This window comes from Lynx canadensis, chromosome E1, assembly GCF_007474595.2.
Source record: "Lynx canadensis isolate LIC74 chromosome E1, mLynCan4.pri.v2, whole genome shotgun sequence".
NCBI classification, from domain to species: domain Eukaryota; kingdom Metazoa; phylum Chordata; class Mammalia; order Carnivora; family Felidae; genus Lynx; species Lynx canadensis.
The window spans coordinates 22,602,760-22,630,126 of record NC_044316.2 but is presented as its reverse complement, the minus strand read 5'-3'; the positions used below and the strand labels follow the sequence as shown (position 1 = coordinate 22,630,126).

General features: G+C 55.2%; 2 protein-coding genes across 2 annotated transcripts; one reads left to right on the top strand and one right to left on the bottom strand.

The window, feature by feature from the left end:
- Positions 1 to 490: 490 nt before the first annotated feature.
- Positions 491 to 8,538, top strand: GAS2L2 (growth arrest specific 2 like 2). Its single transcript, XM_030296906.1, has 6 exons — positions 491 to 1,271; positions 2,693 to 2,934; positions 3,795 to 3,902; positions 4,997 to 5,093; positions 5,871 to 6,123; positions 6,657 to 8,538. Exons 1-6 carry the CDS (start codon positions 887 to 889, stop codon positions 8,209 to 8,211), a joined length of 2,640 nt encoding a protein of 879 aa, XP_030152766.1. The 5' UTR covers positions 491 to 886; the 3' UTR covers positions 8,212 to 8,538.
- Positions 8,539 to 11,382: 2,844 nt separating this feature from the next.
- On the bottom strand, positions 11,383 to 19,871 carry RASL10B (RAS like family 10 member B). The gene is made up of 3 exons (XM_032591167.1): positions 16,923 to 19,871; positions 12,209 to 12,333; positions 11,383 to 11,662 (listed from the first exon to the last, which is right to left on the bottom strand). Exons 1-3 carry the CDS (start codon positions 17,136 to 17,138, stop codon positions 11,392 to 11,394), a joined length of 612 nt encoding a protein of 203 aa, XP_032447058.1. The 5' UTR covers positions 17,139 to 19,871; the 3' UTR covers positions 11,383 to 11,391.
- Between the last annotated feature and the right edge of the window lie 7,496 nt (positions 19,872 to 27,367).

The window sequence follows — 27,367 nt, the reverse complement described above, 5'->3', positions numbered from 1 at the left end:
CATAGAAGGGGCTGCTGGGAGAATCAGCGAGAGCTGGGACCCACCCAGTCCTGTGTGTGCGTGTGTCCTGAAACTTTCCACCTACATAATTCCTTTAGTCCTCACAACACCCAACAGAGGTAGACATTCCCATTTTACAGTAGAGGAAACTAAGGCACAGAGAGGTTAGGTAGCATATGAAAGTCCCAGGAGGATAAAGGAAAGGGGCCAGGGCTGAGTCCTGTCTTTAGCTCCTATCACTGTCTCTTTCATCCCCACCTTACAGTGCTCACTAACACCGAGGGCCTCGGCAACCCCTGGCCCTGCTTTTCTCCCACAATTCCCAGAATCCCCCATGCTTCCAACAAGAGAGAGAAGCCCGCCCCAGCCTCTCCTCCCTGCTCCATTGGATCCCAGGGCAGGCTCTGCAGGGCAGTCCTCGGCTGGCTGCCAGGAAGGGTTAACAAGGAGTGTTTGTAGCAGCCGCTGTCTCCAAGGAGAGGAGGGGAAAGCAGAGTGGAGAGGCGGACAGCCGGACAGCCGGGCTCCGCCAGCCGCTGGGGGGTGGGAGGCAGCCAGTGGACCTGTCTAGTCCTGGGGGGAGAGAGCAGTGTCCTCACCTCCACCTGTCCCAGGAGGTGGCAAACTCTGAGAGAACTGGGCAGCCCAAAAGTGAGGTCACGGCAGGGCCACCAAGTAGGGAAAGTTCCGGCAGGGACTGAGGAATGTGGGGGGGCGGGGGACCAGGCTGAAGCCAGCAGCAAGTAGCAGAGCCGGAAGTTCTGGGCTCTTGGAGGGTAGACGGGGAACCCCTGAGTCAGGGTCAGCCACAACCCAGCAGGTAGTAGTGAAGACACAACAGCGGCAGAGAGGAGGCACCCACCTCCTCCCTGTTGAGGGTCCAACCATGTCCAAGCCTAGGGGACGTGGGAGGAGGCCTGGGACTGTTGGGCCACCAGTGTGTAGCATCCGGCCCTTTAAGTCCAGCGAGCACTACCTGGAAGCCATGAAGGAGGATCTGGCTGAGTGGCTTCGGGATCTCTATGGGCTGGACATCGACGCGGCCAACTTCCTGCAGGTCCTGGAGACAGGCCTGGTGCTGTGCCGGCACGCCAACGCCATCACGGAGGCTGCCCTGGCCTTCCTGGCTGAAGCACCTGCTCGAGCCCAAAGGATGCCCCTGCCTCGGGCTGGGGTTTCCTGCAATGGGGCTGCCCAGCCGGGCACCTTCCAGGCCCGGGACAATGTCTCCAACTTCATCCATTGGTGTCGAAAGGAGATGGGCATCCAAGGTAACCACCCTGCACCCTCTCCCCAGACCCTTATCTTGCCAGGCATCCACCTACTCTCTGAGGCTCGGGCTGCAGCTGGAGTCAGGAGCCAGGGTCCTCTTTCCTCATTTGGGCCAGCTCATCCCTTCTCGTGCCTCAGTTTCCCCATCTCATAGTAAATCTTCAAAAAATAAACGTGTTGAATGATTCATTCATTCAACAAATATATAGTTAGTCCCTATCTTTGTGCCCAGCACAAAGGACCAAGAGGACTAAGACTCAGTGTCCAAAGAGCTCATGGTCTTAGAGAGACAGATGCATAGATACACAGATTACAGTCCAATGTGATAAAAGCCCAAAATAGAGGTGTGTGTGCTGGGCAACCAGGAGAGGAAACAGCTACCTGATGAGGTGGAAAGTGGGGGCCAAGAAAGGCCACTCAGAGGAGGGAGACTTGAGCTGAGTCTTGGGGAACAAATAGAAGTTTGGAGGAAAGGGAATTCTAGGCAGGGGACTGCAGGGGCACAGGCACAGAGATGCTGTGTTTGGATGACTGGCAGAAGCCAGTGTGGGTAAGGGCACAGGGCTGGGGTGGGGGTGGGGGAGGACAAGGGGGGCAGGCAAGTGGACATTAGGGAGAGGCAGTCGTGCTGAGGCTTGTGAGTTGCAGAGGAGTAACCTGCCAGGATCCCTCATCTCCTAGGCCTTGGATCCGGCAGTGGGATGAAGCTGGATATTGGGCCATCCTCCAGGTCAAAGGCAGAGTGGGGTGAGACAGAGGGAAGAGTCAGGCCAGCTGCTGGCTGGTGGCAAGGCAGGGCGGCTCAGGATTGGAGGGCTGAGAAAAGCTAGTGTCTCACTGAGCAGTTCCCATGTAGCCAGATTTCGTCTGCAGACACTTAACTGTCTTTACAACAACCCCATGGTATAGTCTACGCCCCATCTGACAGAGGAGGAGACTGAGGCTCAGGTTCTAGCCCAAGGATACACAGCTGCTGGGTGGGAGAACTGGGACGCCAACCCTGACAGGCTCCAGAGCCTGCACTCAGCCCTGCCTGGTTAGATGTGGGCTGAAGGTTGAGTTCCAGATGTCTGCTGGATATTGGAGGTGGGCTGCGTGGGTGGGAAGCAGAAGTGCTCCTTGCTCCTACCCATTTTGTCAAACTGAATAGGAAGAAGGGCAAGGTGGAGTTAACCCACAGCTGGGCTCCTGGCTCCTGGCTTGGCTGTGTCACCTCCTTCCCACCCCAGCCTCCCTTGTGAGACGGGCCACCTAGTCTGCACTCAGTGCCTGTGCAGTTCTGCTCAGACCCCTCCTAGGGGGCTGGCCTGACTCCAAGATCCCGCCATCCGAGTCACCCCCTCGGACCTCCACCCGGGGCCAGGGATGGCCCCAGGGCTCTCCCAGCTGCCTGCCCCCTTCCCCCACCTCCGCTTGCCAGAGGTGGTGATGTTCGAGACCGAGGACCTGGTGCTACGCAAGAACGTGAAGAACGTGGTGCTGTGCTTGCTGGAGCTGGGCCGCCGAGCCTGGCGCTTCGGTGTGGCGGCGCCGACCCTGGTGCGGCTGGAGGAGGAGATCGACGAGGAGCTGCGGCAGGAGCTGGCCCTGCCCCCGCCGGACCCCCCGCCGCCCGAGCCCCCTGCGCGTCGGCTCTGCCACTTCCGCAACCTGGACCAGATGGTGAGGGGCTGGGGCACGCCCTCCAGGCCCCGCCTCCCTCTGCCACGCCCCCTCCCCCAGCCCCGCCTGCCGGATCCGACCCACGCCCTTCTCGAGCTCCAGCCCCCACCCTGTCTGAATTCACAGCGCGGCTGTAAGTCCTGTTCCACTCTGAGCCTCAATCCTCATCGCATATAGTAGCACCTAAATCGCTTATTACGTTTTTATTACAATCCGGCGCTCTAGACCTCTCTGAGTCTCTGCGGGACGGCTTTTAAGAACTTTCTGACACCTTGGTTCAAATCTTAGTTCCACTGCTCCCCGGCTGTGTGACTTGGGGCAAATTATTTAACCTCTCTGTGCCTCAATTCTGTAGCGTGGAGGTGTAATAGTACCTTATATGACTGCTGAATATTAAATGAGCCAGTGCGTATGAAGTGCTGGGAACAGTGTCCGGCACAGAGGGGGCGCTTCATAGGAGCTAGCTCTTACTGGGATGAACCCATTTCTGCTATCCAGGAATCGAGCTCAGGGAGGCTCCTTAACTTGCCCAAGGCCTATGGTGCGGTGGAGACAGGACTCCAGCCGAAGCCTGTCAAATTCCAATGTCCATCTTCTTCACCATTACATTCCACTGCCTCTGTCAGCTGACCCACAGACCACTGGACTGTAGGTGACTGGACTATAGGTCTTGTTTTCACTGGGTCATTAAAAGTCTTCTGCACTTGCTTCTCAGCCCCCAGCCCTGACCTCAGCAGAAGCCAAGGTGCTGGCTCTGGGGACAAACCAGCTCCCTCTCCCGGTGCTTGATCCAGGGTGGGGAGTAGGGAGCTTGGGCACCTGCGCAGAGGGAGGGCTGAGCCCATCGTCACTACCCACAGGTACAGAGCCTCGTCAGCCACTGCACGTGCCCAGTTCAGTTCTCCATGGTCAAGGTGTCTGAGGGAAAGTACCGCGTGGGGGACTCCAACACTCTCATCTTCATCCGGGTAAGTCTGGGACAGGGGTGGGGATGTCCCCCAGGATCCGCAGAATAGAGTTTCCTTTCATGGGAACATACCCAGGACTGAGGGCAAGGACAGGAACTCATCATTCACTCCAACTTATCGGGCCTTAGGGCTTTCTTTCTCTCCCTTGCAGAATTCCGAAGATTGTTGGCAGAGTTGGCAATCCTATCCCCTCCTCCCATTACAGCAGCCAGAACCCTGTCCCCGTCTGCTCCACCTTAGCTGAGTGCAGAGGGGTGTCCAGGCAGAAGTGCAGTGTGAAGGGTACTGCTGAATTTCCTTTGCCTCCACTCCATCCACATGCCTTGTCAGAGCAGGGGGCCTGAGAACCCCAAGTTGTGTTCAGTGCATGGCCCAGCCACATGGGCCCCATAGTCCACCCTTCACATGCCTGGCTTGGTACATTCTGCGGAGTGAGCAGTAGTACAGGTCTGAAACGTACCTCCCATACCCACACCCTCATACCTGGCAATGCCTTACCAGAAACAGATCGTACCCAGAGGCTTGGCCAGCAGCTCATAGGTATGCACGCCCTTTCCTTGATCACGGGTCATGCCTGGGGGCAGAGCCAGCTCCCTGGGGCTCTCACCCAGACCCTGGGCCAATATAGCTCTGTGAAGTAGGTAAGGACAAGGGATTGTGTTCCTCAGTTGAAAACTGAGGTGAAAAATGGAAGCCTGGAGAGACTGTGACTTGCCCCAGAATGGGGTAAGACCGGGATTCCCAGGGATTCCTCGACACACACACACTATAGAGCAAAGCCAGGGCCATGTTTCTGACATAGGCATGTGCAGGTGAAGGGGGAGAGGAGAGTGTTCTGGGGCCAGGCTGCCCAGTGCTTGGGAGATCCCTTGTCCAGCTGTGGGGCAACTCTCTGTCAGCCTGGTCACCACCCTTAACAACACATGCTATCCAATGCTAGTTGTGGAGAGGCAGGCTGCAAAATACACACCTGTGCGGAGTACCTGCGTGTGCATATGTACATGGATGGGAGTGTATGCTGGAAAACTGTGGGCCGCTCCAGGAAGAGGGAAAACCCTCCATCCCGTCCTCAACCTCACCCTTGTCCTCTACAGATCCTCCGGAACCATGTGATGGTGCGTGTGGGGGGCGGCTGGGACACACTCGGCCATTATCTGGACAAACATGACCCCTGCCGGTGCACGTCCCTCTGTGAGTCCTCCGAGAGTCCCTGTGGCTCTGGGTCGGGAGGCTGGGAGCAGAGGTGGGAGGTAGGTCTGATCTCCAGGGCCAGGAAGTATGCAGGGGATGGAGAAAGGAAGATACTATAGAAGGTACTGGTGGAAGAAGGAGAAGGAGGAGAAAGAGAAAAGGAAGAAGAAAGAAAGAAAGAGGAAAGAGGAAGGAAAGGAAGAAAGAAGAAAGAGAAAAGGAAAGGAGAAGGAGGAGAAGGAGAAGGAGGAGGAGAAGAAGAAGGAGGAGGAGAAGAAGAAGAAAGAAGAAAAAGATAAAGATGGGATGCCTTCAGACATGGGAAGGAAGGTGGGCAGCCAAATTGCAATACCAATTATACCCACAAGATGACGCCAAACACACAGAATCAGCATTTGGTCAGGGTGCCTCTAGGCAGAGCGTGGGTCAGCCTCCAAAGCACCGAGTATGACTTGGAGGGGTCTTCAGTCCTTCCATAATTTCTATTAGCACCTCAAGCTACTCCATATAAACATGCAATCTAAGTAAAAGATTTGAGCTTGCAGTATAAATGCAGCTTTAAGCAAGTCCCCCAGCTGGGCCTTCTGACCGGATTTCATCTCCTGAACCCCTAAAAGGAAGCTCTGGCACCGGCACTGGTACTGTAGGTCCCACTGTCTCTAATGTGGGTTGTGGGCGGGGGGGAGGTAGGACAGTTGGGGGAGGAGAACAGTGGGCTCCATCAGCAGGAATTTAACCCCTTCTTCCTCTCTTCTCTCTGGGGGCCTGTGTTGGTAGCACACAAGACGGGCAGTTTCCAGAAGCCCCCTGTCCCACCGGTGCAGCATGAAGTGAGGGTGCAGGATGGGCCCTCGCTGCCTCAACCTACAATGACTATCAGCCGTTCCCAGAGCCCGCTGCCCCCCGTGGACTGGAAGACATACACCTCTTCAGGCCGAAAGCTGAGGGCCCTCACCTCCTCCTCCCCTAGAGCCCACAGTAAAAGAGGAGCAGAGGTGGGACTCCCCAGAGAGACGGCATCACTCCTGAGGTACAAGGGAGAAGGACAGAGCAGGGTCTCTTTCCCCTACGGAGTCCATATTCTCAGGGGGCCACCCCACCCCAAGATAAGGGAAGCAGGTGTCCTGGCAGTGTCCTTATCCCAGGTGTTCAGAACCAAAAAGGCATCCAGTCGGCACCATTGGAATCATGTAGCTTTTTCATATGCTCTCCCATTTCACAGATGAAGAAGCTGAGGCCCATAAAGGGAACAGATTTCTCAAGGTCCTTCTGCCACTTTACAGTAGAATAGATAGACACTCCCTCCCCCAAGACTGGTGACCTTTAGTTGTGGGACCTGAAGTAATTCGGGGTCCAAACCAGGCTTCTTTCTATCTGCTACACAGGGAATGAGGGAGAATAAGTCATAAGGAAGACTCGGGCAGACACAGAGGGAGAGAGCATTGGTGTCATTCAACATGAAGTCTGGTCCCCTTGGTGTTCTGGCTGGGGAAAGGTCCTCCCTTCCCAGAGCCAGGGGAATGGACTAGATGATCCTGTCAACCTTGTGATTCTCCCTTTCAGGTGCCAGGACAGGTCACCTACCCCATCTCGGAGGCAGTTGCCAGCTCGGGACAGCCCACCTGGCCCCCAATCCTCATCCCCCCGTAGGAGCCAAGACCCACAGGGCACCTCCTCAGGGAAAAAGGAGCAGAGATACTCCCCTGAACACCCCAGAGGAAGGACTCCCACATCTTGGGTTCATGACGGGATAGACAGCCAGGGAACTCATGCCAGAGCCCCCACCTCCCAGAGATTCCGAGCCCCTGAAGCCACAGCCAAAAAGACACCAGTGAGAGGACCATCCCCACTGCCTCGTTCCTCCAGCCCAGCCAAGCCCGTGAGCCTCAAGCCACCACCCAGGGGTGAGGCTGAGGGTGCTTCTGCCCAGCTCAGGGAGCCAGCAGCTGTCCGCTCTCCAACCCCTGTTAAAGGGCCCACCAAGATCCCTGTCCGATTGCCCCCTGCCCGCCCCCCAACTCCAGGAAGTAGCTTCCCAGGTCCTGCAAGTGTAGGTACCATGACAGAATTGGGGAGCGGATCCATCCCAGTAAGGGCTGTCACTGGGGACCCGGCTGGGTGGAGACATGAGGACTCCTTTGTGGATGCGAAGCAAGGGGACCAGAAGCTGGACATCCAGGTGACAGCAAAGGCTGGGGAGCCTCGGGGCTTGGGCCCACACGAGTGGGAGGGGCGATATCCTCCCCTGCTCTTGGGTGGGACCAAGGATCAGGCCATGTACCACACGCTCGAGGAAGAGCTTTTGACCAACATGAAGCTGCTAGAGGTGGGAGTTGCCTGCCCCCAGGGCACAGGGTCTGGGGTCATCCCTCGAAGTGGAGTCTATGTCCCCAGCCTATGTGGGCGATGGCCTGAGCCTGGGGGTCCTTATGACAAAGTCATCCAAGAACTGGCTCAGGGTCCCCCAGCCCTCCTTAAAGTGGACCTGGGAGCCTGGAAGGCAGCCCCTACAGGTTCCCCTAAACTAGCTGCTACCACAGGCCCAGGAAGCCCTAAAGGGAAACTGGGAGCCCTTAAGAGTGAGCCAAAGGTAAAGGCAAACCTGAGTGCCAAGGTCACCAGAGTGAAGAAGGTCCCAGCTCAAGGAGGGCAGGACTGCTCAGCTCCTACTGTGTCTGCCAGCCTGGAAGCCCCCTCACCTTCACCCTCGGACCCCAATTCTGACAAAACCAAGGTATGTCTGGGCAAGGCCAAGAGAACACTCCGAAAGCCCCAGAGAGTTCCATCCATCTACAAGCTGAAGCTGAGGCCCAGGATCCGGCCCCGGAGAGACCACAGGCCCGAGAAGCAGCCTTCACGCATCCCGAAGCCACTGGCCTACCTCCACCTGGGTTCAGCCAGGGCACTCCCCAGAGGCAGGCTGGTGAGAGCAGTGCTGGACAGCAAGGGAGTGGAGTCCCACCCAGTGGATGGCGCCTCAGCAGGGGAGGAGGAAGAAGGAAAGAAGTGGAAAGAACCAGCTGCTCCACTGAAGAGCAGCCTCCAGGCTTTGGAGGGTGGGGGTCTCCAGCAGATTGATCAAGACCCACTCCAACCTGAGGAGGAGTCCTGGGTCTGAGGAGGGGCCTTCTCAGACCTGAAGCTGTGGTTCTGGGGAAGAATGGAAGTGAAAAGGATGCCATGTAGCTGCTGGACCCCAGTTTTGAACAGAAAGTTAGGTCCCTCACCTCTATCCAGGGCCTTTGTCGCGGTGGGGGGGGTGGTGAGGATATGGGTGGGGTCAGAAGACAAATATAGACTCAGTCTGCTTGTTGACCAAAGGGACCACTCCAACTCCAGGGGCACTGGGGCCACCCAATGTCTTCTTGCCTTCCCCCAGAACAGCTCCCCAAACTCCTGGCCTCTGGCCATGCCTACCATTTCCACAACTCTTATAAGTTATTAAACACTTCCTGAGCCCCCAGCTTCTTGACTCCCCCACTCTAGCATTGTGGTGGTGCAGGAAGGTAAAGCTTCAAGTGTTACCCACTGGAGTGGAAGGGGATGAGGCGCAGGGAACTGGGGGTGAGAGATGCTTCCTCTCTTGAGGTTCAGTCAACCTAGCCAGACAGCCAATCTCCCCAGGAAGCTGCTTGTGTGTCAGCACCATGGACAGGGGCAGAGCACTTCAGGACTTCAAAACTTTGCTCTGGGGTTTGGGAACTGAGATCACTCAGTCAAGAGGGATGGTTGCGATTGTTCTTATCCCATTCACAGCCACAAAAGGGCTGCAGAAACTTGGTCACGAGTGGGAACAAAGACACAGCAGCAGGAGCTGGGATTGAGTCCAGTTATGAAAGTTTTCCCGAGAGTGGGGCGGAGGGTGAGACCTTTCGCTTCCCCTCAGGATGGTTTTGATCAGTTGGAGGGCTAGGGGGCTAGGGAGAGAAGATGAGTCCCAAACTCTTCCTCTTAATTCTCCTGGTTGCTCCAGGCTCTGGGACTCAGAGCCACCTCATTACCCTGGCGGTCCTTCCACAGCAGATCTCAGCAGGCAGGCCCTCTAGGGAACCCTTTCCCTCTCAGGGCAGGAACTGAGCCAACACATTGTACAGAAACGAGGGAAAACACTCCCTGATTTTTAATCTGACTTCCAATCACAGCGCAATGGGCATCACACACACACAAACTTCCAGACCCTGTGGTGGGAAACCCTGGGTGGGTGGGGACAGAGACTCAGAATGGGAGTGCAGGGAATCAAAATCAAATACCTGGGGTGCAGTGGAGGGGGTGAGGGGGGTTGGCCAGGCAATACATTCCAATGGCTCCCACAAGGGGTAGCCAGAGGCCTGGGTTCCCCACACCCACCTCAGGTGCCTCAGCTAGGGGTGACAGTGATGGGGCAGGTGAGATGCTGCCATCCCTCACCCCAGCCCCCTGGCGAACCAGGGGGCAGGGATGCAGGGGATAAAAGAGGGCAGGCCCTCTTCCTTACCCTCCCAGCCACTCCCAAGGTGTGGGGAAGGGGAGCCACCTCCTCTGTTTCAGAGGGAGGCTCAGAGAGAGCGGGTCACTTGCCCAAAGTCATGCAGCAGAGCAGGGACTAGAACCCAGGAATATGGGACTGCCCCAGGTCAGGGCAGTCACTGCAGGGCTGCGGATACACCCCATGGGTGGAGGGAGAATCAGCTGGGGAAGTAGAAGGGAGAATCAGATTCCCTCTCACACTAGATCTGGATAAATTCCCCACCCATGACCCCTCCCCCAGACTCCGTTCCATCACCACTCTGGGCTACCTGATTTTTCTGGTCTAGACGCTGCAGCTTGGCTACATCGAGGCTGGGTTGTTCTATCTGCCCGTCTTCTAACAAGGGACCTTCCTATCTTCTCACCACACCAGGGCTCAGGGCTCAGCCTCAAGGAGCACTCAGCTGGGGGCAGGGACACACGCCATTGGTCCCACCCTCCGAGTACCCCAGTAATCCCTCAGGCCGCTCCTAGTATCTTCAATGGATTTTGTTATTTCTAAATCGGTACAAAACTGACAGTGATCAGCTCCGGTGACGAGAGGTAGAAACCGGCCAGGTGGCCGGAGAAAATGGGGTGGAGTGAGTCAGGGCATAGGGCCAACTGGTGTTGGGACAAGGGGGCATCAGATCCTGAGGGCCTCCATCTAGGGGTGGGTATGTGGGCATATCTCCCCCAAGGACAGGGGTCTCCATAATTCTTATCCTGGCTCTGCCCCTCCCCAGATTTATCAGAGAAATCTGAGATTCAAGGCAGGTAGGGTCTGGGGCAGTCAGATTGGAGTGGGATGGGGAGATAAGAGTCTTCACTAGCACAACCTAACCCCTCCCCCTCACAGGGCACCACCTTGCCCACCACCAGCTCCCCAAACCCAACATCCCCCAATCTTGCAGACCACCCAACGCAAGGGGGAAGAGAGGGCTGGAATCTGGCATCATGGAAATAAATTTATCCTTTGGGGGATTCCCTCTCCACACTGTCAAGGAAAACAAAAAGTTTTAACCCAGGGGGTGATCTGGCTTTGGGGTCAGGAAGGGGATGAGGGGCACCCGGCAGGGATGGACCATCGAGTTAAGGCTGGAAGGTAGGTTGTTGTGTCTCTGGGGGCTGCTGGGCGGGGAGATCTCCCTGGAAGGGGGAGAACTCAGCCTTCTCCCCCTGACTGACCCTTGACCTCAACCCTCGGACCCTGACTATGGTCCTTGGGCCACCCGCATCTCTCTGCCCTGTGCCCGTGGTGCTGACGGTCCAAAGGCTGGCCTCACAGAGAAGCTGCCAGGATCTGCGACAAGGGGGTGAACGAAGTGAGAGCCCTGTGAACGGAGCCGGGGGCGGGAAGGTGGACCGGAGGGTGGATAAGACAGCTAAGGGCCAACAGACGCTTGGGCAGACAGACACAGGAGTAGACGACGCAGGGCAATGACAGACACACTCTCTGGAGAAGACGGGTGGGGGCCCCGGCCAAGGCAGCACCTCCCCACCCCCACCCCCATACCCCGCGCTCACCGCCAATCCCCAAAGGCTGAGGCGCCCCTTGGGGGCCTGGCCGGGCACTGCGCTAACTCCAGCACTAAGGGCAGCGGGCCCAGGAAGACCGCTGGCCCAGGAGAGGGCTTGGACTGGGCAGTTACCGGAGGCTCTCTCGTCCTCCGCCCCTCACCGGGAGGCGCGCGGCTGCGGGGCCATCGCAGGCCCGGACCGTCAGAGTCCTACCCCGCCCCTCCGCGCCCGAGCCCGGCAGTCCCCGGGGAGGTCCCCGCCCGTCGGGATGCGGCCACGGGCGGGCGCGTTGTCACATGATGGCGCAGCGGTTGCGGCGCAGCGCGCCCTGGAAGCGCAGGGCGGCGTGCACGTGCTTGCAGCGGGCGCAGCCGACGCTCTTGAGCAGCTCGCTGAAGAGCAGCAGGATGTGCCAGTTGTACTTGGCCGAGCACTCCACGTAGCCGCACTTCCAGGTCTTGCGCACCAGGTGTGACACGTTCCAGCGCGGGATCACGCGCCCGCGCTGCAGGTCCCGCTTGTTGCCCACGATGATGATGGGCGTCTCCGAGGTGCCGATCACCCTGCGGGGGTGAGGGGGGAATCTCAGAACCCCACAGTCCGGTCTCACAACCACTGGACTTCGAGAAGGGCAGGCTGTGCCTCGTCAATACTGCTACTACCATACTTGTGTTCCACCTGCAGCGCTAAGCCCTCGGGATACCTTATATTGTCCAATCAGAACAACTGATCTGAAAGGTAGGTACTATTGTTATCCCCATTTTACAGATGAGGAACCTGAGTCTAACCTGTTAAGTGGCTTAAAGTCATGCAGAAGAGTGACCCTGACACTTTTTTTTTCCTCCCCAGAGCCCCTGCTCTTAAGCACTGCACTAGACTAGCCACCCCCTGGTAAGAATCCCAAAGTGAGTTATTAGAAATGGGGACATAACATAGTGTGAGTGTGTGTGTGTGTGTGTGTGAGAGAGAGAGAGAGAGAGAGAGAGAGAGAGAGAGAGAGAGAGAGAATGTGCGGGAACCAGAGGATATTTCATCTAGCAACTCTGCGCGCACCCCACTGTTGCACCCTTAAACAGGAAGTAGCCAGCATTGGTATCCCAGCCCCTCACCTCGTCTCTAGGATCTGCTGGCGGATGGTCTTGACGTACTCAAAGCTGTCAAAGCAGCAGATGTCGTAGACCAGGATGTAGGCATGGACGCTCCGGAGTCCCCTGCAACAGGCATCTGCCCACTCCTGCAACACCCCCAGCCAGTGCCAAGGTCAGGGCCACTCGGAGACCTCCCCTTGCCCCCAGCCACCTCTAGCCAAACACTGACAGCACTCTCACCTGCCACTGCACCCCAGACCTTCCACACCCACCCATCCCAGGAAGCCTGGCCCAGGAAAATGGACAAGCTCGGTATTGGGGCTCCCCCACCTCCAAGCCAGGATAGGGAAGGTCACACTATCTGACCTCCAGAGCCAATGCCCTCACTGTCCTGTGCACATCTGGAGCTGAGATCAGCCTTGTCCCATTTTTATCACCCAACCTGTCCATCCATCCATCCGTCCATTTGGACCTTTGTTCCAGTACATTTACTAAGTGCCCCTAAGAGCCCAGCCCTCTGAGCTAGTTGATAGATCCTGTGAAATCCTGCATCTTCCAAGGCTCAGCTTAAATGCTTCCTCTTCCTCCAGGAAGCCTTCCTGCAAGCAGAAGACTATGCCTTTCATCTCCTGTGTTCTTCTTCTTCCTTTTTTTAATGTTTATTTATTTTTGAGAGAGAGAACATGGGCAGGGGAGGGACAGCGAGGGAGAATCCCAAGCAGGCTCCATGGCACCAGTGCAGAGCCCAATGGGGGGCTCGAACTCACAAACCGTGAGATCTTGACATAAGCCGAAGTTCAGAGTCAGACGCTTAACTGACCGAGCGCCCAGAACATCTCCTGTGTTCTGAGAATCCTTTAGTTATACCTTGGTTAGAGCTGTTTCCATCCCCAGTTCCCTGCTTCTGTTGTGAGCTCTTGAGAGGGCCCTAGCCAGGTCTTCCACATTTTTACACACCTCCTTCTCCTCCCTGCTGAGTGCCTCCCAGCTGTGTTGGCTCTCAGCAGGCTCTTTAATTGCACTGCCTAGACTGGTGAGCCCTCTGCAGTCTTGAACCCTACCTGTTCCATGCTGGAATCAATGCAACACCCGCCTATAACACTGCCCTTGGATTGCTACCCGAATTGTCCTTTCTGTGTGCTCCACGCTGCCGTCAGGGTCGAGGAGAAAAAGACTGAGACTGGACGCACAGTGGGGGCTGATGTGGAGCAGGGCCCAAAGGCGGCTCCGGGGAGTCAGAGCATCCTGAATGCTTGTCGCAAATTCTCAAGGAGGGGCCGCAGCTCAAGAGGAGTAGGCTCCTGGAAAGGCTGAAGTGTACTAAAGGGAAGGTTCCTTAGGAGACTAATGAGCTGATTAACCTTCCAGCAGATGGCAAATGCAAGAGCAGTTGAAGGCAGCTGGTGTGTGAACAAGAAGGGGGTCCCTGAAGCTGGGGGAGGGGAGGCCTCCGAGGACAAAGAGACCCAGGGTCTTCTGCCTTGAGGGCCCTGGCAAAAGACTCGGAGGAGGTGCAGACATGTCCCCGTGGTGCCAGCTTATGAGCTTCGCTGGGGCAGGGGCCAGGCTTGCAGGACTACAGCTGGTTCTCCACCTCAGAGCAGGAAGAAAAGAGGCAGGGGTAGAGAGTTAAGTCCAGCTCCAGAAAAGCACTTCCCAACTCAAAGGCTTAGAAGCTGCTGCAGTGGATTTCCCCAGGGAGATGATGTGGCATCTTTTCTTTGTGCTGAGTTTTAACTCTGGTGCAGGGGGAAGATGCTGAGGACAAATCTAAAACCACAGGGAACCAGGAGCTGGCTTCTCAGGCCAGGGAAGACTGCACTCAGCTGGACACGGTGCCCTCTGGGAGCCTGGGACCCCCATGTGCACACAGTTCCTCCCTCATCTCATGCAAGGGTTGGATATCAGCGGGAAATAGGAGGGACGGGGAGACAGGCAGAGAGGCTCCCACCTTCTTCCAGCCCTTCGCTGGGGAGAGGGAACAGCTGCCGGCCTTTGAGGGTGATAGCCCACCTCTCCCCCAACACGCTGCCTCTTCCAGAGGGCCTCCAGCCTGCCCTCCCGCCCACTGCTCTGGGGGGGGGGGCGCCTAAAAGGGAGAAGAGGAAGTCTCCTGATTGTCTGGGTTGTGCCTTCACTCCTGATTGAAGGGAGGGAGCAAGAAAACTGACCTTTCCTTCCAGCTAGCTCTGTGCGGGGTTCCAGACTGTAAGAAATCATCTTGGGGCTGTGTCAACAAAGAAGGAGCACTGAAAACTGAGTCCAGTTCTAAGGACACCTGGCTGCTGACCATGCATTTGTTGCTCTAACCTCAGCTTCCTCCTCTGGTAGGAGAGGGACTACAGAAGGAACGACTGAGGCTCAGAAAATGCCACTCTCTTCTGGGCTGGATCTCATCTGTCATTGGGGAAGAATGTATTTCTCTTTTCTTTTCAGACAGTGGCCACTGGGTTTTTATATTGATCTCTGGGCATGCAGGGTCCTTTCTCTATATTTCTCTGCTCAGGGTCCCTTTCTTGTGTGAAGCCTGGATAGCCTGGAGAGTCTAAAACTCAGGATCAATCAGGAAGAAAGAGGCCAACAATCCAACAGAAAGATGGACAAAGGCATTACTAGTTGTCAAAAAAGAAACGCAAAAGCCCTTACACATATGAAAAGATGCTCAACTTTGGTCACAACCAGAGATGCAAATAAAAACTATTCTGAGAATATCTCATCTCATCCATTAGACTGTCAAAACTCCAGAAGGTGGACAATACATCCTGATGGCAAGGCTTTAGGGAAACTAGCATTCACGTACAGTCCTCGCAACACAAAATGTGCAACTTTCTAGAAGGGGAGGGAAATCTGGCAATACCTTCCAAATATAGCTGCATTCATCCTTTGACCTGGCAATGCCATTTTGGGGGCTCGTTTTCACAGAAACACCTCCCTGTGTGCAGAGAGACTATGAACAAGGCTATTTGTGTGGCATTGCTTAAGACAGCAAAAGACTAGAAACAACCCACTCATCCAACAAGAGGGGACTCCATTGTACATCTCTCCGATAGGGCACAGTGTGGCCATGCTACTGACATTCAGGTACTAACACTCGGGGAAGATCTCCAGGTTAAAACGTAAAGCAAAAAGACAAGGTGTAGAGCAATTTTTTTTTTTTTTTCTGTAAGAAAGGACTAAGAATACATTTTCTTATTTATCTATAGAAACACTGGAAGTGGGAGTAAAAAACCAATTGACAATGGCCATAGAGAGTGGGGCAAGAATCAGGGTGAAGAAGGCAGGGGCGAGATTGAGATTTCTCTGTATGTACCTTTTTACAGTTTGAACTTTTTAAAAAAAAAGTTTGGACTTTTTTTTTTTTTTTTTTTTTTTTAAGAGAGAGAGGGCATGAGCAGGTAATAGGGCCAGAGGGAAAGAGAGAGAGAATCTTAAGCAGGCTCCAGGCTGAGCATGGAGTCCGATGCAGGGCTTGATCCCATGACCTTGGGATCATGACCTGAGCCGAAATCAAGAGGTGGATACGCAACTGACTGACCCGGTCAGGCACTCCACAAAGTTTGGACTTTTAAACGATGTCTTACCCATTCCAAAGTCGATATTAAATTAAAATTAAATCTACAACAAAATGTGAAAAAATAAGCCGCTCAATGTGCAAAACTGGCACAAGATCTGAGTATCCACTTGGGCCGCTGTTCAAGTCCACCGTGGAGGAGAACCAGAAGGCCCTGACCCCAGACGCGCTGCCCTGATCTCACTTTTTCCAAGAGGCCCATGTGTGGATCAGGTTTTTTTCTTTGGTGTTAATCCCCCACACCTGGGGTGGGACAGACAGGTACCCTTGGGCTTGGGCCAAGGTCCTCCTGCCCGGAGTTGCTGAGACAGTGCTGAGACCTAGCCCCTGCCCCAGAGATTGCTGTATTTGTGGTCACAACTGGCCAAGCTGTGGCCCCTGCCTCTCCTTCCAGAGGAACTTCTGAACGCTCTGGTCAGGGGCTTCCTTCGGTGAGCAGATATGTCTTAGAGCTAAGCCTCCACTCGCACCCTATCCCCTCTCAAGCCAGAGGTAGAGAGACGGAAGGGGGGCCTGGTCCCTGCAGTCTGGGGAAAGGGGCACTATAAGCCAGGACACTGGGGGCATCTGAATCCACCCCCTGCAGGAAGGGTGCCCAGTGAGCCAGTCCTGAGGCCAGGGGGCGGGGCATCACTTAAAGAACGGCCTGTAGGCAAAGGACCTCCAGTTGGGGCCTCCAGTATCGGAGAACATACCTTTCCCAGGCCCTGGCTTTTTCTTCCGCTGTCCTAGATGAGAAGGGTCTGAGGCCACGGTGGGCACAACCCAGAGTATTAATAGCACCTAGTGTTCCTGCCTTTCTCTCTACTGCCCTTTACCTGCCCAATCTCACTGAGCTGATGCCAACCACGGCATTTACTGTACTATGTAATAATTGCCGGTTTGCCTTCTCGCCCGACGGTGAGTTAGCTCCTGGAGAGCAAACTGCACATCTGTTTTGCCTGCCATTCTGCCCTGGTGCCCACCACACGTTATACACTCATTAAAGATGCACTGAATAAAGCCGCACACACGTGATGGCTCGAGACAGGGTGGCCTGTGGTGCTGCATGGAGCCCTCAGAGCCTGAAGGATGGGGACAGGGCCAGAGCCTGGAAAAGGCAGGAGTCCAGCGCCTCCCCCACCCCTCCACTCCCCGGCTGGCCACACCAGCCGGCCCTCCTACCTGCAGTGTGTTGACAGGGAAGGTGCTGATGGGTGGGAAATCGAGGATCTGGAGGTCGTGCACGTGGCCGTTCATGACGACAGCAGGCAGGTAGAGGCGGCGGGCGGTGGTGGGCACGCAGACCTCGCTGAACTCGTTGTACAGGAACTGGCGCACGATGGCACTTTTGCCCACGCCTCGCGCCCCCAGCACGGCCACCCGGTAGGTGGAGACCATGCCTCCCGCCCCGCTCCGCCACCGCGTCCTCGCCGCTGCCTGGGGCTCCCCCGGGCTGCATATTCCAGGGGCTGGGGGCTCAGCCACCGTCAGGACCCACCATTGCTGCCCCTGTTTTGCCCCGGGCCCTCTGCGGCCTCCACCTGGACTGTGGGGACAAGAGGTGGGCTTGGTGGGCCCGCTTTTCCCTGGACCTGTCCTGTACTTCCCCAGCCCAGGAACTTGGCTGAAGCTGTTACTGCCTCTCAGAAAGCCTTCCCTTTCCCAGAACACCTAGCTCCATCTACCCAGAGCCTCTCCACCCTCCCTTCTCCATTTTTTTTCCTGCCACCCGCCCACCGGTGGGAATCACTCTTTCTTGTGTTATGATCAGACATGTGGCCACTTCCGACCCCCCCAGCCAGGCCAGGCTGCAGAGCAGAGTGGGACGCACCCTAGACTTGCTCCAATCCCCACTTTCCCATAGAGCCCAGGATGAGCCAAGGCCGAGCGTGTCTCATCAGAGACACTCACAGCATTTTGTGGAGAGAGTCCTTTGTTGGGCAGGATGTTTTACATCCTGTTGGGAACCCTGGCCCAGATGACTGCTCTGGCTCTGGAGCACACTACTTGTTGAACACTTAGTGTTAGCACAGCCACATGGTTATCCATAGTCAAAACAGTAGCCCTCAGGGATGGGTAACCATCCCCCTTTCCAGAAGACTCAAGAGGGAGCGAGAAGCATGCCCAAGGGCACACAGCTGACAGCAACAGCCTCCCCTCCACAAAGTTGCAATACCTCCGACCTCCTCTGAGTTTAGTGCTTCTAGCTGGTCAATGCCTACAGGCCAAGGGCTATGTCTCATTCTCTGGCATCCCCCCAAACTCAGAGGGCCTGGCACATAGCAGGTGCCCAGGAAAGGACTGCCACAGGCTTGGACCTTGCTATGCTCAGTTTCGGTGACTTCAGAGCTTAGGGGTAAACCCCGGCTATGATGTTTCCTAGCTGTGGTCAGAGGGCAAATCACCTGCCCAGTCTGCACACATATAAAGTGGGGTTAACAGGCCCTACTTCTGGGATAATCCAAGCAAACCTCCTAACCAGCTGCTTTCTCCTTCTGTTGGGGATGGTGACCAGGGAGGCTGGTCCACGCCTGAGACCTCCTGTCCAGGGACTGTTCACGGGAGGGTGACACCAGTGCCTACTATGTGGGCCCAGGGCAGACGGATTTGCTGGATTCCGACAAGGCCATGCTTTTCAGGTTATGTGCATGTCCTCTCTGTGGATATATGTTCTTTCCATATATGCACAGTTCACAGCTGAATGTCCCTCAGTCTGGCCTGGCTCAGAAAATCCAATCTATTGGGTATGTGTACAGACAGTAAACAGAAGGCAGGATTTGGGGTGAGACCCACCAAGGTTTGGTTCCCAGCTCTGCCACCTAAAATGTGTCCTTGGGCAAGAAACTTCATAGGGTGTTGTGAGGTCATGAAAGTAAAACCCAGTGCCAGGAACAGCAGGTGTTCAACTAACAGCGGCCACGGTTATGTACGGGGGTCCTTCATTCACCTGAGGTTTACTAAGATCTCAGTGGGACCTCCTAGCAACCCCAGGATGGGTCACTATCCACTGTTGCGCTGTTGTTCACATATATGTTGTATGGTGTGTGTGTGTATGAGAAAGAGAGGGAGGGAGAGAGACTCTTCTCCCTGTTTTACTGAAGGTAGAACCAAAACCAAAAACCAGAGACTCAGGGAAGTGAAAACCATACAGCCAGCCGAGCTATCAACCAAACGAGGACCCTGATCTCCTTTCTGTCCCATGTGGTGTCCTTTCCCCAACAGGTGTTTATCCACTTCTATGGGCTTCCCACTGGGGTACGTACCAGTCCCTCCTCCCCCCAAATCCCTCCAGGCCCTGGGCCCCTCAGGCATCCCTGGACACTGTCAGCTTGGCAGAGAGCCTCAGCTGGGTTAATTACATAACCAGCACAAGCAGGTGAGGAGGGGGGCATACTGGGGGAGGCAGGACAAGGAATGCAAGAAGAATCCCTGACCTCTCTCTGGGTGTGGCAACTTAGAGGTATCTAGGATGTGTCCTACCTGCAGATTCTCCCGGACGCCACGCTCCCTGCACAGAAATCAACCCTTTCTGGAGAATTGCTGGGAAATAAACGGGGCATAGTGCTGGAGCCAGGGAGGGGATGCAAGAGAGGCCCCTAGGCTGGGGCCACCCTCCTGGAACTCACCAGGCCCAAGTGTGGCCCTGTCCCTGACTCAGAGGTGACTAGTGTCCCCTCCCTCTTCTCAGGCGGGGGTCCTGGGTCTAAGTGCCTATTAACCCAACATCCCTAGTTGGGTGGGGACTGAAGAGGGCTGTCCGGAGCATCAGGGCCCAGCTCCCTGAGGGCTCCCTCCCCAAGGCCTGCGCTCCGCAGTGAGTCTGCAGACAGCGCCCCGGCAAGAGACCGGGGACACACACAGGGGCCAAAGCCTGCTTCTTGTCCCCTCCCCTAGGCCTGGACACAGGAGTCCTGCCCCAGACTGGCGGCCCTGGCTTTGCGGTCCCATGGGCAGAGTCACACGTCTGCCCGCTGTCTGTCCCCACACGTTCATATGGGAGTGGGCGGGTGGGGGCGGCAGAGGATGCTGGGCTCCCCATGACCTGATTGGTGGGAGTCTGGGGGGGATGCCGGAGCCCTGCCTGCTCTCCGCCTCCAGCACCTTGCAGGCAACCCCCCCCCCCTCCACCAGCTCCCGCTCTCACGTGGCCGCCCCGCGCCGCTTCCCCGCCAGCCCGCCGTCCCCCTCCACCCTCCTCGCCCTGGCCCCCGGGCCCGACCGCCCCGCTCCCACCCGCCCCCGGCCCTGCCCCGCCCGCCTCCCCTCCTCCCGCCGCTTACCCGGGGCCGTCCTAGCTGCCCCCGGCCCTGGCCGGCCGGCCGGCGGGGCCGCGCTCCCCCCGGGCTCCGGCGCTGCCCCCCGGCTCCCCGGCCCGGGGGGAGAGGGGTGGGGGCGCCCCCGGCTGCCCAGTCGGCGCGGGCTCAGCGGCGGGCGCGGAGGGCAGGTGCGGGCGCCGAGGGGGCAGGAAACCTCCAGCCCAGCTCTCCCTCCGGAGCGCGCCGCCCGCTCGCGCCGGCTGGAGGGAGGCGGAGGGGAGCGCGAGGCCGCGGGGAGGGGGGTGGGGGGGGTTCGGGCTGGCGTTCCGCTGGGTCCCTGAGCCTGACAGATTCGCTCGCGCGGCCCTGGACGAATTCTTGAACCCTGCGCCTCTAGACTTGCACCCCCTCCCGACTCCCCCTGGCAGGTTTTTATTTCTCCCCTGGAGGGGCGGGAGGAAGGCGCCAGAGAGGCCCTAGAGCCTTTTGCTTCCTTCACTCCAATTCCCGCCCCCCACCCCCACCCCGCGTCCACCCCAGCTGCTCTCTCTAGGTCCCCTCTGACCCTTCCCACGCCACAGTCCGCTGCAGGGCGGGCGCACCTGTGTGCCCTGCACCTTGTGCCGTCCCGCTGGAGGACAGAGTGCAGGGTAGTCACTCTCGCCCTTCACCGCAGCAGTGCAAGAAGGGCACACCAGGCTGGCCGCAGAGCGCAGCGTATCTCCTGCCAGTGAATGACCTCCACTCCCCTCAGCCCACTGCTCCCCTCTCTTCTCCACACCGGGAGATGCCAGCATTTGCAGGGGCTGCATGCAGGCAGAATCACCTATATATTTTTTTCTAAAACCAGCGGCCACAGTGTCATTCATCATAGCTAGCATTTGTGGAGTGCGTCCTGTGTGCCAGACAACGGGCTCTAAGTTTTACCTGCGTCCTCAAACTTAATCCTCACAATTCTGTGAGGTCGATTCTTTTAAAAAAATTTTTTTTTTCTTAACGTTTATTTATTTTTGAGAGACAGAGAACGAGCAGGGGAGGAACAGAGAGAGAGGGAGACACAGAATCTGAAGCAGGCTCCAGGCTCTGAGCTGTTGGTACAGAGCCTGACACAGGGCTCAAACCCACGAACCGTGAGATCATGACCTGAGCTGAAGTCAGTTACTTAACTGACTGAGCCACCCAGGTGCCCCATGTGAGGTCAGTTCTACAGATGGGATAGTTGGGGACTGAGAGGGGTGGAGTGACTTGTCTTACTGAAGGGCAAAATTTGGAATAGAAGATGGGGATCTCTAGTTGGGTGGCCCTCCCCGCCCGAGGGGGAGAAGCTGGCCCAGCAGCACTAATTATGTGCTGTGTGAAAAGCCAGGGTTCTGGAGGGAGGGCGCAGGGAGGGGACCAAATAGTTAGGGGAGTCAGTGGAGGTGTCAGAGGAGGCAAGTTTCAAGGAAGGAGCCTTGAAAGAAATGGATTTGGGGCGTCAGGGTGAGAGGAGGTTGTGGGAGAGGAGGGCTACAGATGAGAGAAGATGGGAGCAAGTACAGAGCTTTGAGAAGGGAGCCCAGGGGGCTGGCAGCTTGGCGAGAGGAGGCAGAGAGGGGGCTTGAGGTGAGGTCTCAAAGGCGGTGGTGGTCGCTGGGTAAGGAATTTGGACCTAGCCCTGTGCTGGTTGGTAAGGTAATGAAGGGTCTTGAAGCAGGGCAGTGACCACCTGGCCAGAGTCACATTGTACTTGCCTGCAGGGCAGAAGAGGAAGGGGAAGCCCAGAGAGCTCACCCGTGTTTTTATCCCTGGGACCCAGCATACCCCCCTGCGACTTTCTAGACTTCCTATTACTCCTGCGTTCCAGATTCCTCATGGAGCCAGTTTCCTCCTCCCTCTGGGCTCTGCATTTTGGGCATGTTCCCAATTGCTCCTCCTCGCTCTTCTATCCAGACAGGAAGTGTAGTGGTTATAAGCCTGGGCCTCAGAATTGGACAGATCTGGATTTAAATCCTGGCCCTCCACTGACTATGTGACCATGATGGTAACTGAAGGCAAGTAACTTGAACTATCCTAATCCTATTGCGTTATTTGTAATAAGTTTATTTATTTTTGAGGGAGAGAGGGAGAATCCCAAGCAGGCTCCTCACTGTCAGCACAGAGCCTGATGCAGGGCTCGAACTCATGAACCGTGAGATCATGACCTGAGTTGAAACCAAGGGACGCTTAACCGACTAAGCCACCCAGGCGCCCCAGCTATTGCTTTCTTTATTGGTAAAGCAGCGGAGATGCGATCAGTCGTCCTTTCAGCATAAAGGACTTACAAGAGTGTAGCGTTCTTAACAGCAGTGCCTGACCTGTAGGAAGTCTCAACATGTAGCCTTTATTTTTTCTTGCCTTTTCATTCTTGTTAATGTTTATTTGTTTTTGAGAGAGAGGGAGACAGAAGATCCGAGGCGGCTCCGCACTGACAGAGAGCCCAATGTGGGGCTCAAACTCATGAACCGAACTGTGAGATCATGACCTGAGTCAAAGTCAGACACTTAACTGACTGAGCCATCCAGGTGCCCCCTTTTCTTGCCTTTTTAAAAGACATACAGCCATTCGTATGGGAGTTTGAACATCACCTTGGAAAAGCATTTCCTTTTATTCTAGGTGGGCTTCTAGGGGTTTGGGGTGGTGTATGAGAAGGGCCAGGGCAGCAGCTAGAAACAAATACAGGGTTGAGAAGGATATGGCTTCCTTCGGGAAGAATTCCCAGGGAGAAATCAGATTTTACTGACCCATGGGGTCCTAACAGTGTTTCCTAGAGTGACACTTTTCCTAACTTAATTGTCCGGGGCATTGTCCATTCCCCGCGTTGTATCTCAAAATCGTTAATGCTTACTATGACCAAAGATCTCAGGCTTTGTGTCTACTGGCCAACACCTCCATTCTGGTTCTATCTTAGCCCAAGGTAGACTAGAAAGAGAAATTGTGCAGTGCTCATACTCATAACCTGGCACCAGGCTTCTCAGAAGCTTCTCCTACTAGGGGAACACAAAACCAAAGGTCCATCATGGAGCCTCACACTTGCCTTCGGTGGTAGGTCATTTAAAACATTTTTATATAAAAAACAAGAAGCCATAGTATTAATATAAAATGCAAAATATGCCTGCGTTTAAGATTCTAAGTCATTTTTTTTTTAAGTTTATTTATTTGAGAGAGAGAGCATGAGTGGGGAGGGGCAGAGAGAGAGGGAGAGAGAATCCTGAGCAGGCTCCATGCTGTCAGCGGGGAGACTTATGCGGGGCTCGAACCCATGAATCGAACCATGAGGTCATGACTTGAGCCATAACCAAGAGTTGGACGCTTAACTGACTGAACCACCCGGGTGCCCCTACGTCATTTCAGTTTATTGAGAGTCACTTTGGGCTAAGAACTTCTTACACTGTAGAGGACTGCTCACTCTCCTCTATCATTACAGTTACTTTGGTGAAAAAATTTGAGAGGGTCTGTCCTTGGGCCTCCTGTGGGGACACCTGAGACGCAAGCACAGACTCTGGGGGAGCAGATGCGTGGGTCCACTTGCAGCATCTGAGGCCCGGGCACCCGAGGGGGACAAAAAAACAGAGACCTGGAGCTGCCTAGTCCACAGGCCCCCAAACCCTCCATCAAAGCTGAAACCCCCACTGAGCTTTCAGAGGCTGTTTGGCCAGACCCTGGAGCCTAAGACCTAAAGTGGAAAGTGAATGAAACAAGGGAGGGGAAGCCCAAGGCTGGATTTGAACATTCTCCTCTAATACCCATATAGTGGGAGAAGGCCCTGAGCCGTTCTCTGGGTCCCAGAATGCAGGGACAGTCCTGTTTCCTGAGCCGTTCTCTCGGTCCCAGAGTGCTGGGGCAGTCCCGCTTCAAAGCAATTCTTCTGGAGATTAAGTCCATCTGCGTCCTATCAACCCCCAAATCAGCCTTCCCCTTGTTGGCAGCATCAAGAATGGCAGGGCAAAAGCTAAATGAGAAAACTGAGATGGTAAGTTTGCAGCCAACTCGGAAACTTTTCAAGAAACATCCTTGTTGCTAATAACATGTCTGGGGGCTGGTTGGGATTCTAGGATTAGTGCTCAGGAGATAGAAATGGGTAACAACGGGGGAGGTGTGATCTTTCCCAAGTGCCACACCAGGTATTAAAATAAACAGGCTCTTGCCTCCTGGAGCTGGGGGTGGCGGGGAAAAGAAATCTGGGTCCAAGCAAAATCAGAAAAAGCATCAATGCATGAGGTGGGAGTAGGAAGACTCAATTCTGGGAGTCCTCAACTGTTTCTTAGCTCCAGAAACAATGTACCTGGTATCTCAGAATTTCCTAGTCGCCATTCTGGAGGCTGAGAAGGATGGTACGATCGAAGGTCAAAGTCTGGGGCTGGCAAGCCCTGCTAATTGTTCCATATCCTGGTAGCTTGGGGTTTTAGCAAGGCCGGCCATTGGCCTGGTGGCTGAGTGTAGAGGGGCTGGAGGGCCTATTACAGAACTTTCAGTGGAACTGTTCCACTCTCTGTCGCACCTCACCTGAAAAATGTGGATAATGCCAGGTTCATGGGGTAGGCAGGTGTCATGCGCATGAAAGTACTTTACCATTTTTTTTCCCCAGTATGATTCTGGGTAACTGGCATTTTATTTGGCAATTTCACTTTTTTCTTATTTTTAAAAACTGAAGTATAGGGGTGCCTGGGTGGCTCAGTCGGTTAAACGTCCGACTTCGGCTCAGGTCATGATCTCGCGGTCTGTGAGTTCGAGCCCCGCGTCGGGCTCTGTGCTGACAGCTCAGAGCCTGGAGCCTGTTTCAAATTCTGTCTCCCTCTCTCTGACCCTCCCCTGTTCATGCTCTGTCTCTGTCTCAAAAATAAATAAACATTAAAAAGAAATAAATAAACTGAAGTATAGCTGACATGCAACATATTTGTTTCAGGTGTACAACACAGTGATTTCCAATTACATACATTATGAGATGACACCACAGTAGGTGTAGCTACCATGCAAATTTTTTACGTTATCGACTATAACGCCCTATGCGGTTTGTCCTCGTGGCTTTTTATAAACCTAAAGTTTGCACCTCTTAATCCCCTTCACCTGTTTCCCTGATTACCGACTCCCCCCCCGCCCACTGCCGTCCCAGTGCTTTACCATTTGTCACCTGTATCCCTTTAAAAGTAGACAAACAGATGTGTCTTTCTCGAGCTGCACATTAGAAACACTGGAGTTCTTTAAAAATGCAGATTTCCCCAGGGCCGCACGCCAGCCTGGCTGAGCAGAATCATCGGTTTTTGAAACCCGAGACGTGGTGTCAATGTGCACACCAGACTTGAGAGCCTCTGGGGACACCTGGCTTGCTCAGTCGGTGCAGCATGCAACTCTTGGTCTCAGGGTTGTGGGTTCGAGCCCCATGTTGGGTAGAGAGATTACTTAAAAATAGAGTTTTGGCGGGGGCGGGGGCGAAGAGTTGAAACCCTCTGCCCTAAAGATTTTCTTTGCCCAACCTGGTATCATTTAGTTGGTAAATCCAGATAGATCTCAGCATAGCCCATCCCTCTTCATTTCTTTGGCCTTGAACATCAACAAAGACCATCCTGACCCCACTGCTTCCCAAGTGTTATTCCTGTTACAGCTTGGGCTAACTGCAAGCCAGCAACAAGGTGACAACCCAAAAGTTGCTGGCTGCCAAAGGCAGTTCACTCATGGAGTTGGGACATCCAAGTCCCAACGCCTAAGTGCTAAGCAGCTTCTCTACATTCACTCTAGTGGTGAGAGGCTCAGGGCACCTTGGCGCTGGATCCCTCAGCCTCTTTACTGAGCTTCAAGTTAGAAGACTTCAGAGGCTGTTGCTCATCAGGATCTAGGGCCTCTATCTTGACAACACCTGGGTCTTGTGCTCCCTGCGACGCAAATGCCCGTGACTGGACTTGAACTCCTGGGGAAGCTTGCTTTGAAGCATGAATTCTTTTCACTTGGGAACACGCCGGCCCTGAGTTCAGGTCCCAGCGACGCTTATACATTGAGATGAGTCGTCCTGGGTGACAGGAAGCTGGTGAGTAGCTCTGCTGTGCTGCTTCTGCCCCTGTGCCTTGGCTGGCTGGCTGGCTGTCCCTGGGACCATCTGCCTGGGGCCCTAGCAGAGAACCTGCCAGGGGATACAGACTAGCTCCTGTGAGCACTTCCTGCCCATGGTGCTGGTGGTGACAGGGGGCTTGGTTAACAGGAGCCTCCATGAGATACAGGCTTCTTCCTTACGTAGTCTTAATTTCATCTGGCTAAATCCCTGGGACGGTTAGGCAGCCAAAAGAAAAGTTCTAACAGTATGCTTATTAGTGCTCCATCCCTCTCCTGGCCAGCAGTGTTGCAACCTAGAGGGTCGGTTCTGGGAACAAAGTCCACACCACAAACTTCATTTTGTGTAAATGAGTTTATTGACGAAGACACAAGGTCAAGCTTCCCCCCACCCCCACCCTCCCCAAGAACAGATCCCAATAACCAAAGAATGATAAGCATTCTTAGGGCAACATTTCCCCTCCCACTCCCAACTGCTCTCCACAACACAGACACACGAAACAGGCTCGGGCGAGGACAGACACTCAGGGAATCTCTGACCAGCAAGAGTTCTGGGTGTGTGTGTGCTTCCCTGCCCTCTGTAGGATACCAGCTGATGTTACAAAGACATACGGAGGCAGAGGAGAGGAGAATGGAGGGCAAGCTCCACTCCGTTTCCCCGATTCGGCCGAGCTTGACACGGGCCAAAAGGGAAGCTGCAGTGGAGGCGACAGTCTGTCTCTTCAGGAGAGAGGTCCTCTTCCACGGAGCAGGATCCCTCCCTGAACGCTCGGGGCTGCGACAGGAGGCAGCCTCCCCAAGGAGCGAAGGATTCCGGGATTGGCTCAGTCAGGTGAGCTGAGAACAGCAGCTGTTACCCACCACTGCTGGGGAAGGTGAGAGAAGCCTCGTTTCAGAGGCAGAGGGACATACTCTGGTATAAAACTGTGTGCTGTCTGTTTAGCTGACACGTGCATTTCCCTGTGCAACCACAGTTTGCTCTGAGATAAGAACTTGGTATTTGTAGTGTGAACCTTCTTCACTGCCTGTGTCCATCCGACTCCATGATCTCCCAACAAGGAAACTAATCGACCTGCTTTTCCACCTGACACACAGCCAACCTACCCACCTCCCACATACGTCCCCTGTGCTACTTCCTATCCTCCACGTGCCTTGGGTGGTGAGTGCAGGACAAGGGCCCCCGACCCCAGTAATTCTTCTCTTGGAGAGTCTCAAGGTTTAGGAAATTGCTTTGGGGGACCCACCCCCCCAAAGCTTTGTACCTCGTATGAATCAGGGTCACTTCAGACATGACAGGGCTGTAGGGTAGTT

Coding starts and splice junctions, on each gene's coding strand:
- GAS2L2 (XM_030296906.1), top strand. CDS start 887: ATGTCCAAGCCTAGGGGACGTGGGAGGAGGCCTGGGACTGTTGGGCCA. Junction 2,935..3,794: donor TCCGCAACCTGGACCAGATG/GTGAGGGGCTGG, acceptor CACTACCCACAG/GTACAGAGCCTCGTCAGCCA. Junction 3,903..4,996: donor ACACTCTCATCTTCATCCGG/GTAAGTCTGGGA, acceptor TGTCCTCTACAG/ATCCTCCGGAACCATGTGAT.
- RASL10B (XM_032591167.1), bottom strand. CDS start 17,138: ATGGTCTCCACCTACCGGGTGGCCGTGCTGGGGGCGCGAGGCGTGGGC. Junction 12,334..16,922: donor TCCCTGTCAACACACTGCAG/GTAGGAGGGCCG, acceptor GGGGTGTTGCAG/GAGTGGGCAGATGCCTGTTG. Junction 11,663..12,208: donor CAGCAGATCCTAGAGACGAG/GTGAGGGGCTGG, acceptor TCACCCCCGCAG/GGTGATCGGCACCTCGGAGA.